This window comes from Diabrotica virgifera, chromosome 4 (assembly GCF_917563875.1).
Source record: "Diabrotica virgifera virgifera chromosome 4, PGI_DIABVI_V3a".
Taxonomy (NCBI): domain Eukaryota; kingdom Metazoa; phylum Arthropoda; class Insecta; order Coleoptera; family Chrysomelidae; genus Diabrotica; species Diabrotica virgifera.
This window is the reverse complement of record NC_065446.1, coordinates 217,965,404-217,978,134: the sequence shown is the minus strand read 5'-3', so window position 1 is coordinate 217,978,134 and position 12,731 is coordinate 217,965,404. Positions and strand designations below refer to the sequence as shown.

Below are 12,731 nucleotides of genomic sequence, written 5' to 3'. Positions count from 1 at the left end.
CTGCGTCAACTTATTGTGTACTATACAAAATTTACGTTTGAGTACCAGAGGTGTAACCAGGATTATCCCAAGGGGGGGTTTACATCTACTTGAAGGTCTCTGGGGGGTATGGAATAATAATGGTGTTAAGCGTATAGAGCACAAAGTACATCCAAAAGTGGGGGGGTTATAACCCCCAAAACCACCCCCTGGTTACGCCTATGTTAAGTACAAAGGGATGCAAAAGCTCTTGAATGATGAATCAATAGGTATAAAATTGGATATTTAACACAATATCTGGTACTATACATCAAGAGTGGCTGTTGTCTACATTCGTTACACTACCAAAGAAATCCAATGCAAAAGAATGTTCAGAACATCGAGCAATATCTTTAATGAGCCATCTACTAAAGATATTTCTAAAAATCATCCACAACCGAGTTTATCAAAACTTGGAATCAGATTGGTAATACACAGATGGGGTTCAGAAAAGGACTAGGTACTCGAGAAGTTCTCTTCGGTTTGAATGTTCTTACACAAAGATGCCTAGACGTCAATCAAGAAGTACATGCATGTTGTTTTATAGATTTTGAAAAAGCATTTGACACAGTACGCCAGGATAAGCTAAGAAACATTCTTGAAAGGACATAGATAATAAAGATCTGCGCATAATTCATGCAGGGATGCATTTTGTCACCACTCCTCTTTAAATATAGATCTGATCATCTACCTCATAGCTAATGAGAGCATCTGCCAGGAAGCCCTTTTGAAAGCAAACGAAGGAATCGTAATCACTGTACTAGTTGCAAGAACAGTAGACGGATTACAACGATTAGTTACAAACATAAATATTGCTGGCAACAATTATGGCATAAATATCAATATCTTCTTCTTTGGGTGCCGTCTTCTAGCGATGGTTGACGATCAGCGCCTATTTTACCACTAGGCCCGTGAGGCACCTGCCTCGGGCCCGCATTTTAATGGGGCCCGGAAAGATCACCAAAAAATTTTTATTTTTATTACAATAACAAAATAAATTTTCAAAATTCTTTCATTTTACGAACAGGAAATGATAAATGATGACTCCACTGTTGATTTGCAAGCGACTTCACCTGTCACAAGTACATCTCCGTCATCTCTTATAGAAAACGACAATGTCAATAACTCTTTTCCTAGCGATATAGGGGATTGACCAAAATATTTAGGTAAATCTGGAATTTCAACAATATCTTATAATAGTATGATAGAATTGATTAAAAAAATGACATAACCCAGACATCCAAAGTGATAGTTATCCTCCAACACCAAATTGTTCTATATGGTCCATATAATTTTCAGAAAAAAGTCACACCTCTTTGAGAGTCGGGTTTGGAGGGGGAGAGGGGGGAGAAATCGGTAAATTCGTAGTTTTTTACGTTTTTCTTCAATATTTCTAAAACTATGACGTTTAGCATGAACAGCCTTCTATATAAAAATGTTCTACATTAAATTTGAAATAAAAAAGGTCCTATACATAATCCGTCTAAAATGAACGGTTCCAAAGTTACGGTGGTATTATAGTATAATTGGTCCAAGAAAAGGCCTAACCCAGACATCCAAAGTAAAAGTTTTCCTTCAACACCAAATTGTTCTATATGGTCCACATATTGTTCAGTAAAAAGTTACACCATTTTGAGCGTCCGGTTTGGGGGGGAGATGGGAAAGAAGTCGGTAAATTAGTAGTTTCTTTACGTTTTTCGTCAATATTTCTAAAACTATAACTATACAAAAATGTTCTACATAAAATTTAAAACAAAAATGGTACTATTCATAATCCATAATTGTTATAAAATCAACGGTTCCAGAGTTACGGAGGGTGAAATGTGGAGACTTTCGATACTTTTTATATTCTTTGGCCAATTGATGATTTTGGGTGGTGAGGTTGACGTTTCTTCAAGGGCTTATCACTAACATACCATCGGCCACTGAAAAAAAGTATCGAAAACCTCCTCTTTTCACCCTCCGTAACTCTGGAATCGTTGATTTTGTAACAATTATGTATTGGACCTTTTTTGTTTAAATTTGATGTAGAACATTTTTGTATAGAACATTGTTTACGCTAAAGCATATTTTTAAAAATATTGACCAAAAACATAAAAAACTACTAATTTATCGATTTCTCCCCCATCTCCCCCCCCCCAACCGGACGCTCAAAAAAATGGTGTAACTTTTTACTGAACAATATCTGGACCATATAGAACAATTTGGTGTTGGAGGAAAACTTTTACTTTTAATTTCTGGGTTAGGCCTTTTTTGGACCAATTATACTATACTACCTCCGTAACTTTGGAACCGTTCATTTTAGAGACATTATGCATAGGACCTTTTTTGTTTCAAATTTAATGTAGAATATTTTTGTATAGAAGGTAGTTCATGCCAAACCGCGTAGTTTTAGAAATATTGACGAAAAACCTAGAAAACTACGAATTTACCGATTTCTCCCCCCCCCCCCAAACCCGTCGCTCAAAATGGTGTGACTTTTTTCTGAACATTATGTGGACCATATAGAAAAATTTGGTGATAGAGGATAACTTTCACTTTGGATGTCTGGGTTTGGATCTAGTTATACCATACTATAAATGAGCACATCAGAATCAAAACCTGCTAAATCCTAAATTTGTCGTTCTGCTATGTAAATCTAAACTAAAAGTACAAATTTCTGAAGATGTAAGGGACATGCAGAACAATGACAAATTAGTGTGCCATTTTATGATATTTATTGATGCCCCTTTGACTGAGAAATACCTGATATTTTTGGAAAATTTACATTTTTAATGTTTTTTTAGCCTCCTGAAAATTTTCAAAACATGGATCTAGTCGGTTTTGATTCTATAGGCCTCAAATATAAATAATCGAATCCAGTTGTGTTACACAACTGGATAATAATAAAACCAGACATTTGCAAAATGCAATTTTTTATGACATGAAAGCTAATGGAGAAAAATTCTTCGTGAGTGGTTAGTGTACAGTTTTAAATGTAGCCTTGTTAGGTTTGTAAACTGATTTCCACGAAAATTATTATTTTTCTAACTTTCGATAGGTATACTTAATGACTGAAAAAATATCAATAGGACAGTTATTCATCATATTCAGAATATTCATCATATTAATATTCAGAATATATTTCATCAATTGGTACAAGGTCAAGCGAAGTAGTATAGCAGGAAAAATTATAACATTAATGGAAAAAAGTTATTTAGAAGAAAAGTCACATTGGAGAAACCCTTTTCAACGAATAACAGCAATAGCAACCATTAAATTTTTGTCAAAGAACGGTCTATCCTTTTATGGTTCAACAACCAAATTATTTACAAAAGGAAATGACAAATATACAGTGTGTCGCATTTAAGACGAAGACAGCCATACATTTTGGCTATCAAAGTAAATACAAATGTGAAGTTTTGTACAATTATGCAGGTTGAATGTTCACATTTTTTAAGCTACTCAGCTGAAATTTAAATTTTAAACGTAGCCTACTGCGACTCCAAAAATAGGGTAAAATTTCGATATTTTGCTTCCCGTTAGAAATATCGGAAAAAGTTATTTGAAAAAGCAAATATTATTCTAACCCCACGTACCAAATTTTATAACAAAATTCGCACTTTTAGTTTTTTTCATTATTTGTAGTCAGGACCCTAAAACTTAAAATTAAAATTGGTTGGCCTGAGATGCATCACGGGACAGACGAATTTTAGGGTCCTGACTACAAATACTGAAAAAACTAATAAAAGTGCACATTTTGTCATGTAATTTGGTATGTGGTGTTAGAATAAGATTTGGAAGTACTTTTTCAAATAACTTTTTCCGATATCTAGCTAACGCGAAGTAAAATACCTATAGAAAAATTACCCTGTTTGTGGATTCTGGATTCGCAGTAGGCCTCGATTAAAATTTAAATTTCAGTTGAGTATCTTAAAAAATGTGAACCTTCAACCTGTATGACTGTAATAATAAACAACGTTTAATTGTTTTTAAATTTTATTTATTGTTAATAAAAATTTAAACTTATTTAAAATTTAAATTTTTGATGCAACTATATTTCTATTAAATAATTTATTTATTTAAAAAAGTTATTAGTATTATTAAATCATATTTAGGGACCCGAAAATTGTGTAGTGTCTCGGGCCTGATTTGAAGTAAAATAGGCTCTGTTGACGATGACTTCTGCAAAGTCTTCTCTATTTTGGGTCTTTCTTATTAGACTTTGAAAGTCTAATCCTGTCCATTCTTTGATGTTGCGCAGCCAGGTCATTTGTCGTCTACCCGGGCCGCGTCTTCCTTCTATTTTCCCTGCCATAATAAGTTGAAGGAAGTTATGTAGTGTCTAAATATGTGTCCAAGATAAGATGTTTTACGTTTCTTGACAATTTCTATGAGTTCACGTTCTCTATTCATAAGCCTTAAACTTCAACATTTTATCATGCGGTATCGGAGGGCAGATCAAGATTGCGGGCAGTGAGTAACTGGCACATCTTTAAGAAGGTGTTTTTTGCCTGTTCTATTCCACATTTAATCTATTGTCCTTAGTCTAAAGTTTGATGTATCCAATATCCTAGGTACTTAAACTTTTTCACTTGTTCAATGAGATTGTTGTTGACTAGGATGTTTATAACTGCTGTGTGCTTTTTTGAAATTACCATTGTTTTAGTTTTTTTACATTCACCTTGAGGCCATATAGTTCTCCTTCTCGTACTACTTTGGTTAACAGAATTTGTAGTTCTTCTTCACTGCCAGCAATCAGTACTGTATCATCGGCGTACCTGATGTTGTTCACGATTTTTCCATTGACTTTTATGCCTTCTTGTGCTTCATATAGAGCTCGTGCAAAAATTTCTTCTGAGTATAGGTTGAATAATAATGGTGATAATACAACCTTGTCTATCTCCTCTTTGGATGCTTATGGTTTCAGTATCACCCATTTCGGTTCTAACAGAGGCGTTTTGATTCCAGTAGAGTTCACGTATTATGTTTTGATGCCTCGTACGTAGTTTATTAGGTGTCGATGGTCAATGCACGAATCAGAATTGGCAGCACCACGTCGGAGGAATTCCTCATTGACACCGGGCTTAGACAAGGAGATCCTCTCGCCCCCCTGCTGTTTACCTTCGCACAGGAACATGCAGTAAGAAAAGCTCAGCCACAACTGACAAACGGATTTGCCGCCCAAGGATCAAAAATACTATTGGCCTTTGCGGATGACGTGGACACAATTACACAATCCACCAAAGATGCAAAAGAAGTTTTCACCCTATTCGAGAACGGAGCCAAGGAAGTTGGTCTTAAGGTCAACGAGGACAAGACCAAGTACATGGTGGTTACGAAGAACCCAAGACCAAGGGTTAGACAAAACGTAACAATTAATGAATACAACTTTGAAGTCGTCAAAGAATTTAAGTACCTGGGAGCGATCATAACATCTGAAAATAAATATGAAAAGGACGTGGCAGCAAGGATCGTTGCAGGAAACAGGGCATATTATTTATTAATGACCCTTCTTAAATTAAAAATACTCTCAATACCAGCAAAAATAAGAGTACATAAGAGAAAAATTCATCCCACAATAACGTATGGAAGCGAAACATGGACTCTGAGCCAGCGGGAAACGACAAAATTACTGGTACTAGAAAGAAAGATACTGCAGACTATCTATGAGCCTTGCAGAGAAGAAACTACAGGAGAATGGAGAGGAAGACACAATGATGAACTCCAGACAATATATGGAGATGAAAACATAGTACGCTACATTAAAGCCAACCGAATACGATGGGCGGGTCACGTGCTAAGATCGAGTGACGAAAGACTTCTGAACGCCACATTCTGGGAAAGGCCCGATGGCAAAAGGTCAGTTGGTCGACCAAGAAAGAGATGGAAAGACGCAGTAGCCAGTGACCTACGCAAAATGGGAGTACAGCAATGGGAAATATCTGGTCAGGACCGACAACAATGGAGGGAAATGGTAAACGTGGCCAAGACTCACATAGAGTTGTAGAGCCAAATGATGATGATGATGATGATGATGATGATGATGATGGTCAACCTGAACAGTGAACAATGAGACTTCGCCGTCATAAATTGTAAATTTCCTATAATATTCAATATCGGTCGATAAACAGGCAGAAGTTTATTACAGGCGGCCGAGTTTATTACAGCACTAGCCTCGATAATAAGACAGATGTTGGGCATTTCTATGTACAGGCAGTTGGGGCATTTATTTATTTATGACCATTACAACGCTAAAAACAGGTAGACACGTATTTTTCGATTTCAATTTTCCTCGTTATAACCAAATATGCCTCGTTATAGAGCGTTATAGTTCAATAGGAATTTCATGGTCACCTAATGTACCTCGTTATAAGCGAAACCTCGTTATATCCGTGTTCGTTATAGAGAGAGTCTACTGTATATATTGTCATCCAAAATATACAAAATGTAATGTGCAACATCTTCACGTTTGGCCCCCCCCTAAAAATTTTTATATGGTCGCCCTTGTAAGCATCCCCCTACGATTAAGAATGCTGAGATGCTGCGTATTTAACACGCTATTATGCGGTGTAGAGGCCTGGGCACTCAAACAGAACGACATAAAAAATATTGAAAGTTTCGAGATGTGGTGCTACCATCGAATGCTGAAGGTAAGTTGAGTTGAAAGAGTCACAAACTTTAAAGTAATACAAAAGATAGGAAAAGACCCAAAGATTTTGTTAACGATAAAACGAATAAAACTCGAATATTTGGATCTCTTGATGAGAGGACATAAATATGCACTTGTTCTTGCAGTACCGTCTCCTATCGGAGGTTGGCTTTGGCTACCAGCACAGCAATCTTAACTTTGTTGGCTGCAGCTCTGAACAACTGTATTGAACTGCACCCTTACCACTCCCTTTTTTTCCTTGGTTTATGAGCCTTAGCAGTGAGTACTTTTCCCCTCTCATTATGTGGCCTAGATATTCCAGTTTTCTCATTTGTATAGTTTTTATGACTTCGCATTCCTTCCCCATATTCAGCAAAACATCTTGATTTGCACATAAATATGCACATAAGACATAAATATGCATTACTTCAAAATATAATGCAAGGAAAAATAGAAGGAAAACGGAATCCAAGCCGTAGAAGAATGTCATGATTGCAGAATTTGAGAGGTCAGCTGTAAACAAGGTCAGGTTAGCAGTGATGATTTCCAATTTCCGATAGAAGTGGCACAAGAAAAAGAAGACAAAGGGATTCAATTCGTTATATAAAATGTGCTTAAAGTTTCAGATTTCAGTTTATCGTCCCATCGTTTTCGTAGTCTACCCACTGATCGTCTTCCTATTGGGGAACCGTCTCTCGCCCTCCTTACTACTCTATTGGTTATCATTCGGCTTATGTGGTCATTCCATTCTACTGTTCTGTGTCTTACCCATTAATTAATGTTCTCCACCTTGCATCTCCGTCATATATCCGTACTTCTAGTTCTGTCTCATAGTGTCTTACCATCTATTTTTCGAAGGTTTTTCATCTCTGCTGTTTCTAGCAATCTTTTTGTCCTCTCTTTCAGGTCGTGTTTGTGTTTGTATCGCGTACGTCATTATTGGTCTGATGACTGTTTTGTAAATTCTGCTTTTAATTTCTTTTCATTCTTCTTTTACTTCTTGGAGATCTTTCAATCTGTTTAATTCTGAAGCTGCCTCTGGTTAATTTCCTGAGAGGTAGAGTGCCAACTATCCCTTAATCTTTTAGGTGGTCTTCCGGATGGTCTTAAACCGAGCGGGTTGTTTTCTAGGGCAATTTTTGGAGTCTATTCTCATCTATTCGTCTTACATGGTTGTACCACATCCTCTTACGCTGCCTTCCCCATCTTACAATATCTTGAATTTTGCATTGCACTCACATTGTTTGTATTTCTCACCCTGTTTCTTCTTGTTTTCCCCACTATTGTTCTTAGGGTTTTCATTTCGGCAACCCTTAACATCTGTTTCGTTTTGTTGGTGTCTTCGCGTACTTCTATGCCATATATCATGATCGGTCGTATGCAAGTCTTGTAGATTCTAATTTTACTATCTATGCTCATATTCGGATTTGCCCAGATTATCTCCCGCAGATATCCTAATAATGCAGATGCTTTGTTGATCTGATTCCTCAGGTCCTTTACTGTGTCGTGGGTGCTTGATACATATATATGCCCAGATATCTGAATTGCATCCCTTGTTCTATGGGGTTGTTCTCAACCACTAACTTACATCTGAGCGGATCTTTTGCTATTGTCATACATTTAGTTTTTGTTGGTAAAAATGTTGATATTTAATTGGCGGCTTATTTGAAAGAACTGAAAGAGCTGTCTCTGAAGATCATCTTCTGATTCGGCAATAATTGTTGTATCATCTGTGTAACACACTATATCAATTCTTTTGTTGCCCATTCCTATATCCGAGATTTAGAGATGTTACTTTGTTTATAATTTTGCCCATGAGTAGGTTAAACAAGAATGGGCTTAAACTGTCGCCTTGTCTAATTCCTTTATTTCTTTTCCGATATTTATATTTCAGTACCTAAAACACAGCACATTCAGAGATAATATAAGTGCGAATGAGTCAACTTTGGTTATCAGATTTAGTTCAATATCCCCAAAGAAAAATAATCGATGAGAGTGCTGTTTTAACTCAATTTGTGAAAATGTTTTCCAGATTTAAGTATGGACGAGCTAAACACTACAAGAGACCGGTTAAGAGTTGCTAGTGATTTTAGTAGGTATTTTTTTGCCAATTTTGCCAAAATTGGCAAAATTACTAACTATTTAGTAATTATTAAGTATTTAGTAATTTTTTTGTCAATTTTAGGAAATTGGCAAAATTACTACTATTGTAAAATAGCTAGCCAAATTACGCTCGGTTTCATAATCAGTTAAAGTGGACTTTAAATTTTAAGTTGGTACCTTTATCAATGAAATTCATATGGGTAAATGTCAACGTTAAAGTGAACTTTAGTTAATATAGGGAGTTTTTGTGCACACAAATACGTAAACGTAACGCATCTTTTTGACATATACGCTTGCGCATTAATGGTTGAACTCCCGTATCGCGATACGTATTACCTAAGGTTACGGGCTGGTACGTTAGGTTCATACGCATCCCTATCGAGCCGAAAGTCACCGAATGCACACGGGGATCTTGCCCGATTACCTACCAAATGAACATTTCATCAGCGTACTACCCGTTTATAAACATTTTAAGGTTATATTGGTTATTGGTTTACTCTATTTGAGTAAAATTATTCTGTGTTTGTAATTGGAAATTGGAACTTCATAATAGATTTAAAATTTTATTGTTTTTAAGTTGTCTATTAATAAAGCAAAATAAAGAAATCTTGTATTAATTTAAGAAATACAGTGATCACCACAATTAATAACCATAGAGTTATATATTAGCATAGAGAGAGTGTCATTCAGAGCGAAGTGACGACACCATCTTTTTTATTTGGATTAGTGCTGTTTCACTCTTACGCATAGTAAAGCTGCTACAGTTGTCCTCCTCTTCCGTGCCTATATTCACACTGAATGTCATCATAGATTTTCGATACAATGTGTTAGAAAGAGATGCAGCAAACCAGTCCATGAGATCTTGTCGTCAGGAAGCGCGGAAGGTAGGCTCCCTCTATGTTAATATATACCTCTATGTTAATAACTAGATAAACAAATGACCTAGTTTCAGTAAAATTTTCAAATAAATATTACCACACTATTTACATTATACCTACTGGAATTCTGATGTAGGTATACAAACTAAAAAGTAGGTATAAACAAAAATAAAAAAAATTTAACCTAAGGAAAAATAATATTTTTATATTTAAATAGAAGCAATTAAAACCATACAATTTCATCATTCATTTATCTTTTTTTACATTTGTATATTAATTGTATATTGTGTGAACATTGTTTATTTTTTTAAATGTCAACGGAATTTAAAAATGACTTTACGATTTGCTTTACGTTACGTTAAGGCAGTTACAAAAACTACCTATTTTAACATTCATCCTCTACGACACGTTAGTTGCTTTACGTATGCGGAGATGCGTACGTTACGTAGCAACAAAAACTCCCTATTAGGGAGTTTTTGTAACTGCCTTAACGTAACGTAAAGCAAATCGTAAAGTCATTTTTAAATTCCGTTGACATTTAAAAAAATAAACAATGTTCACACAATATACAATTAATATACAAATGTAAAAAAAGATAAATGAATGATGAAATTGTATGGTTTTAATTGCTTCTATTTAAATATAAAAATATTATTTTTCCTTAGGTTAAATTTTTTTTATTTTTGTTTATACCTACTTTTTAGTTTGTATACCTACATCAGAATTCCAGTAGGTATAATGTAAATAGTGTGGTAATATTTATTTGAAAATTTTACTGAAACTAGGTCATTTGTTTATCTAGTTATTAACATAGAGGTATATATTAACATAGAGGGAGCCTACCTTCCGCGCTTCCTGACGACAAGATCTCATGGACTGGTTTGCTGCATCTCTTTCTAACACATTGTATCGAAAATCTATGATGACATTCAGTGTGAATATAGGCACGGAAGAGGAGGACAACTGTAGCAGCTTTACTATGCGTAAGAGTGAAACAGCACTAATCCAAATAAAAAAGATGGTGTCGTCACTTCGCTCTGAATGACACTCTCTCTATGCTAATATATAACTCTATGGTTATTAATTGTGGTGATCACTGTATTTCTTAAATTAATACAAGATTTCTTTATTTTGCTTTATTAATAGACAACTTAAAAACAATAAAATTTTAAATCTATTATGAAGTTCCAATTTCCAATTACAAACACAGAATAATTTTACTCAAATAGAGTAAACCAATAACCAATATAACCTTAAAATGTTTATAAACGGGTAGTACGCTGATGAAATGTTCATTTGGTAGGTAATCGGGCAAGATCCCCGTGTGCATTCGGTGACTTTCGGCTCGATAGGGATGCGTATGAACCTAACGTACCAGCCCGTAACCTTAGGTAATACGTATCGCGATACGGGAGTTCAACCATTAATGCGCAAGCGTATATGTCAAAAAGATGCGTTACGTTTACGTATTTGTGTGCACAAAAATGTTCACTTTAAGTTGATTATGAAACCGGGCGTAAGAGCCCGCTGTCAGATTGATTTTAAAATTGACAGCATGTTGGAATGGCCTATACGTCAAAACATAGACAAGTCAAATGTCAGTTGGCTGTTACCTAACCTAACCTTAATAGAAATGTCAGAAATAATTAAAAGTCAAAACAAATATGAGTCACACACAACTAGAAAACTTAATTTTTTAATGTAGTTACTGACTGATTTAAAACATTTAATATAAAAAAAAATGGCAAACAGAAAAACGAATGATCATATTTTAGACACATTAGAACCTCAAATTCGCTTGAAACAGCTAATAGACTACATCAACCAAGTAGAAGCTGACCCCAATGTTCCCCCTATAAGGTAGGATTATGCCTCTTGTTTTCTAAATTTACATTACGTCGTATTAGAAGTAAAACTCACTAACAACACTTTTCAGAAAGTGGAGTAAAACGATTTAAAGGAACAAATTGTTTTTTAAATTCACCTGACTTAATATTGGAATTTTTTTAATGCAACTAAGAGTAAATAAAAACAAATATTCTATGCCATGTTTCGTCACAGAAACTGTGATTTATTAAATATTAGGTTAATTTTTATACTTGATAAGTTTTTCCATGAACACAATACTTATTGGATATTTTGAAGGTAATGAATTTGTCTCCATAAAGTATGAAGATCTCAGGATTCAAAATGAAAGAAATAAGTAACAAAAAATGTATTATGTTTATTACAATTCTTGTGAATTCACTTTTAATTTCACTCGTCTTCTTCACTCTCGCTCTCAGATATTGATAACTCGATAGAAACCTTCATTTGTTGGAAGACTATTGTACCAGACCCAGGTTTCCTCTAGAACGACACCACTAAGAAGTAAACGCAGCAAGTCTTTTTTTTGCGATACAAGGCTGGCAGTATCTTTTGGTCTTCCAGGACAGTAAACAAAAATTCTTTTGTATTCCAAAGTGTGCTCATATTTGAAACAAATTATACCTGGGGAACTTTTTTCAAATTTTATTCGTAGTCAGGAAACTGTGTCACCATGTTCATCTTTGTTTTTATTTTTAATAATCAGTTTCGTTTTTTGAAAATAAATGCAATTCTTCCAGCTTTTTGACACCCACACAAGTCACGTGGTTAATCACAAAACAGATTGTGTTAGCCCATAGGCGTAACCAGATGTACTTTGAGCTCCATACGCTTAACACCATTACTATTCCATATCCCCCAGAGACCATAAAGTAGTTGTAACCGCCCCCTTAGGATCATTCTGGTTACACCTCTGTGTTAGCCTTTGCGTAAACTATCTGTTATAAAGATATTTAAACTCATTTCTTTACTCAATTGCTGAGCAGGCAACACACACAAAATTCACAGATTAAATAATATGCTTTCGCATTTTACACTTAAAGATGAAGTCTCTACTTCCATGCATTTTTACTTACATCAATTGAAGGGCTGGGTACAATAACCGTTCACATGCACATTGCATAGTTTTGATGAAAATGTGCATATATTGATCGTAAGGACTATGCTATTAACATTTTTGGTGCAAAAACTGTCCTTGTTGTTCTATATTGAATTTCTGACACACTATGTATACG

General features: G+C 35.0%; 1 protein-coding gene across 1 annotated transcript in view; it reads left to right on the top strand.

The window, feature by feature from the left end:
• The first annotated feature begins 11,251 nt into the window (after positions 1–11,251).
• LOC126883302 (STAM-binding protein) overlaps positions 11,252–12,731 on the top strand; it is a 48,090-nt gene continuing 46,610 nt past the window's right edge. Inside the window, exon 1 of the mRNA XM_050648664.1 lies at positions 11,252–11,490. Coding sequence (XP_050504621.1) covers positions 11,372–11,490 — 119 coding nt within the window. The 5' untranslated portion in view covers positions 11,252–11,371. The remainder of the gene's footprint in view (positions 11,491–12,731) is intronic.